The sequence below is a fragment of the Lynx rufus genome, unplaced genomic scaffold (genome assembly GCF_022079265.1).
Source record: "Lynx rufus isolate CCGP_SWC_20201006 ecotype Redwood Valley unplaced genomic scaffold, mLynRuf1.p SCAF_19, whole genome shotgun sequence".
Taxonomy (NCBI): domain Eukaryota; kingdom Metazoa; phylum Chordata; class Mammalia; order Carnivora; family Felidae; genus Lynx; species Lynx rufus.
The window spans coordinates 25,092,676-25,097,149 of NW_025814833.1; the positions used below are offsets into that span (position 1 = coordinate 25,092,676).

Below are 4,474 nucleotides of genomic sequence, written 5' to 3' on the forward strand. Positions count from 1 at the left end.
TTATTTTTGAGAGAGAGAGAGAGAGAGAGAGACAGAGAGAGACAGAGCATGAGCAGGGGAGGGGCAGACAGAGAGGGAGACACAGAATCCGAAGCAGGCTCCAGGCTCCAAGCTGTCAGCACAGAGTCCGATGAGGGGCTCCAACCCACGAATCACAAGATCATGACCTGAGCTGAAGCTGGATGCTTAACAGACGGAGCCACCCAGGTGACCCTATTTTATTTACTTTGAGAAAGAGAGAGAGAGAAAGAGAGAAAGAACCAGAGAAAGGGAGAGAGAGAATCCCAATCAGGCTCCATGCTGTCAGCACGGAGCTTGATATGGGGCTTGAACCCACGAATCTTGAGATCATGACCAGAGCCAAACCCAAGAATCTGACACTCAACCAACTGAGCTACCCAGGCGCCCCTCCGCCCATTCTTTTAGAAACATCATGTTTGATTTTCATGCTCCTAACTGGTGCTCAGCAACAACAGCACAAAAAATACAGGAGAAGCTAGAAAACTCCAGCCAGGAATAGTAGCAAGTTTTCACAGACCTCAAAGATTCCATGAAATACTCCATTTACATAATATCAATTCAGATCAAAGAAGTATTTTGCAGCAGTTTATATCAAGCACTGTGGTAGACACTGGCACAATGGGAAAATGGAGGCATGAACAATTTAGGAGTGACCAACAGACACAAGAATAAGCAACATTTTAGCTAAGACTGTCAGAAGGTACCCTCTTTGTGGAGATTAGTAACATAAGCTGACTGAAGTTCAGTTTGGGAAAATGGTGAACAAGTAAGAGAAGCAGGAAGATGGCCTCCCTTTCCCTTTCCTCTCTTACTTGAAAAAAAAAAAAAAAGCCCAAGAAGGTATCTGGTGGAAGAGGGATGGAGAACTGTTCATATAACTATTTTCAAAAGGATGGGGAATTTGCTGTTTTCCAAGGGAAGGAGGAAATTTCTAGCTTTGCCTCTGTTCTCATTATAGATATCCCATTTGTATTCCTTACCTTTTGAAAAGGACAGAAAATGATCCTTTTCACCTTAATTACTTCCGCTTTTCTCACACCATCCCTCCATCTTTATTTTCATTCTTTTAGGTGAAATTAAGCAACTGCATTGGCACTCATCCACTGAATGGCCAACAGGAAGAATGGCCACGGATAATGCTACAGCGGTGTTTGAGTTTCTTCTTATTGGAATCTCTAACTATCCTGAGTGGAAAGTCACATTTTTCACATTGGTGCTGATAACATACCTCAGCACATTGTTTGGGAATGGACTTATCATCTTTCTTATCTACATTGACCCCCACCTGCACACTCCAATGTACTTCTTCCTTACTAATCTGTCTTTCTTAGACCTTTGCTATGGAACCAATTCCATGCCCCAGGCCTTGGTGTATTGTTTCTCTACCCATCCCTACCTCTCTTACCGACGATGTTTGGCCCAAATGAGTGTCTCCTTGGTCTTGGCCACAGCAGAGTGCCTCCTATTGGCTGTCATGGCCTATGATCGTATGATTGCCATCAGCAATCCCCTGCGCTATTCCATGATCATGAATGGCCCAGTGTGTGTCTGGCTGGTGGCTACCTCATGGGGGGCATCACTTGTGCTCACTGCTATGCTCATCATATCCCTGCCACTTCATTTCTGTGGAGCTAATGTCATCAACCATTTTGTCTGTGAGATTCTATCCCTCCTTGAGCTGGTCTGTTCTGATACCAGCCTCAATGAGCTTATGATCCTCACCACAGGTATCTTCACCCTGCTCCTACCCCTTGGATTTGTTCTTCTCTCCTATATTCGAATTGCCACTGCTGTCCTAAGGATTCGCTCAGTCCAGGGTAGGCTCAAGGCCTTTTCCACCTGTGGTTCTCATTTGACTGTGGTGATAATCTTCTATGGGGCAGCCATCTCCATGTATATGAAACCTCAGTCCAAGTCATCCCCTGACCAGAACAAGTTTATTTCAGTGCTTTATGGGGCTCTGACACCCATGCTGAACCCCCTAATATATAGCCTGAGGAACAAGGATGTTAAAGGGGCAATGAGGAAAATTATGGCAAAAAGGACATGAGCCTTCTTTGTTCCTAAACTTCTGAAATAAGTTTACATCCTCACTGATGGTGAAAATTGTTTAAAGGGTCTGACTTTCCCCTAGGTAGAGCCGGTGGTTATCACTTGAGAAGCTTCAGGAAGTCCTCCCACCCCAAAACATTATCCCTACCAAGACTTGAATTTTCATTAGAGGCATTATTTTTACTCTTTCTTTACATATAACATGTTAGTGGTCACCCATTAGGTCACTTAACGTTAGGTAAATCAGCTTATCAGAATCATTTCCTCACTAACAGCGGAGACATAAGTAGCAAGAGAATCTCCTATGACTGTTAGCAGGAAGCAAGACATAACTGAAATTGGAAAACAGGACAAAGAACGGTGTCATAAAAGACCAGAAGACAAATGTCAGAAACTTTACAACTTGACTGAGGGTAAGCCCTGTTGTGCAAGCACAATTTTCTTGCTCTGCTTAACCTCAGAATCATGAGAGAATTGTATCATAGCCATTTCCTACATTTGTGTGGAATGGTTTTTCTCTTTTCTTGTTCTTTTTCAAACTTCTTTCAAATCTATTATTTTATTTTCTATCCCTAATATAATTCTATGAAATTGTTAAGAAAGAATCCATAACTCCCCTCTGTTAATGAGGAGAAAACAGAGGCCCAGAGGAGGAGTTGAGACTTGTATAAAGTCATACACAATTGGTAGTGGAATCAAAATTAGAATTTAGATCCCATATATACCACCTCTGAACTTTGTCAATATTGTCTAGAAAACTATTTGGAATTCTAGAATTACAAATGCAACTAACATTTATTGAGCACTTACTATATACCAGACACTGAGCTAAGCTCTCTACATCCATTGTCACATAGAATTCTCGCAACAATTCATTGAAGTAATGCTATTATCCATCCAGATTAGAGATGAGGAAACCAAGACTTTTAGAGGCTAAGTGATTTGCCCATGGTGACAGAGCCAGCAAAAAGCAGTGCCAGTATTTAAATCTAGGTATGGTTAATTTCAGATCCTATTCACTGTACCCACACTAGAGACCTTAGAGATTATATAATGAAGTGATTTTAATCAGCTTTATGGTGGCATCATTTGTGTACAATAAACTTTACCCAATTACACTATGTAATTTTATTAATTTTGACAGATGCCCACTGAATCAGCACACAATTCCATTGCTTCCAAAAGTTTCCTGGTGCCTTTTTGTAGACTACCCTACCCTCCGCCCCAAGACCTGACAACCACTGATCTGATTTATTTAACTATATGGTAGTTTTGATTTTCCAGAATTGACAATAACTGGAATCATATGTGTATGTACTTTTTTGTGTATGGCTTTTCTTACTGCGCATGCTTTTGAGATTCAGCCACATTGTTGCTTATATCAGCAGTTCGTTCTTTTTTATTGCTGAATAATATTTCATTGAACACACTTGCCACATTAAAAAAAATCCATTCCTTGTTGATGGATGTAACGCGGTAGCTTTTAAACTTTAGATCTCGTAGTTCTATGCATTCAGTTGTATGCCTGGAACCCATCAATGGAGGTGAAGCTTTCTGTGAACAATTTCATTTGAAAATAGAATTCTAAAAATAAAAGAAAAAGTTTCAGCAAACAACGATCTACTACTGATCTGTCAGTTTTAGATGAGTTCAGAGGCTCAGCAAACAGTATGTAAATTTCCCAGGATCATGAAACTTTCTGGAAGCAGATTTAGGCCTAAGACCCAGATACCCTGTTTACTGGTCTCACTTTACTTTGGCCTGGGAGTTGATGTGACACTGGACGGTGCTGCTAAGAGAGTACCAGACATACACAGGACCTGTGTCACACATGTACTCACTTAAATGCAGAGGAAAACAGACTGAATAAACGATTTATCAACATAGACTAACTTTCAAATAAATGCTACATTTATTCACATTCCACCCATTGTATATTTTTAAATGTGTATGGTATTCTTAGCCACTGAAACCATGTTTTAATATCAAGAACAAAATAATTAGGGGGCACTTGGGTAGCTCAGTCAGTTAAGCTACCAACTCTTGATTTCAGCTCAGGTCATGATCTTACAGTTCATGAGATCAAGCCCCGTGTAGGGCTCTCCACTGACAGTGCAGAGCCTGCTTGGGATTCTCTCTCTCCCCCACTCTCTGCCCCTCACACCTCTCAAAAATAAATAAACCTTTAAAAATATATATTTAGGAAAAAAACAAGTGATCCCAATCTTTGTTTATTCAACAAATATTAACTTTCTACTTTCAACCAGACACTGTACTAGGTGCTAGGGCACATTTCACACTTTATGCAAAATGTATCTTACTATTAAAGTAAACATTTCAAATTAACATTGTGAAATAGTTAAATTGGTGGAATCAATAAGATTTTTGGAGAAACAAAGTA

The 4,474-nt window shown here is 40.3% G+C and overlaps 1 protein-coding gene across 1 annotated transcript; it reads left to right on the forward strand.

Moving 5' to 3' along the window:
* The first annotated feature begins 1,144 nt into the window (after positions 1-1,144).
* On the forward strand, positions 1,145-2,071 carry LOC124513803 (olfactory receptor 13H1-like). The gene has a single exon (XM_047081804.1). The coding sequence runs from the start codon at positions 1,145-1,147 to the stop codon at positions 2,069-2,071; it is 927 nt and encodes a 308-aa protein (XP_046937760.1).
* Positions 2,072-4,474: the final 2,403 nt, after the last annotated feature.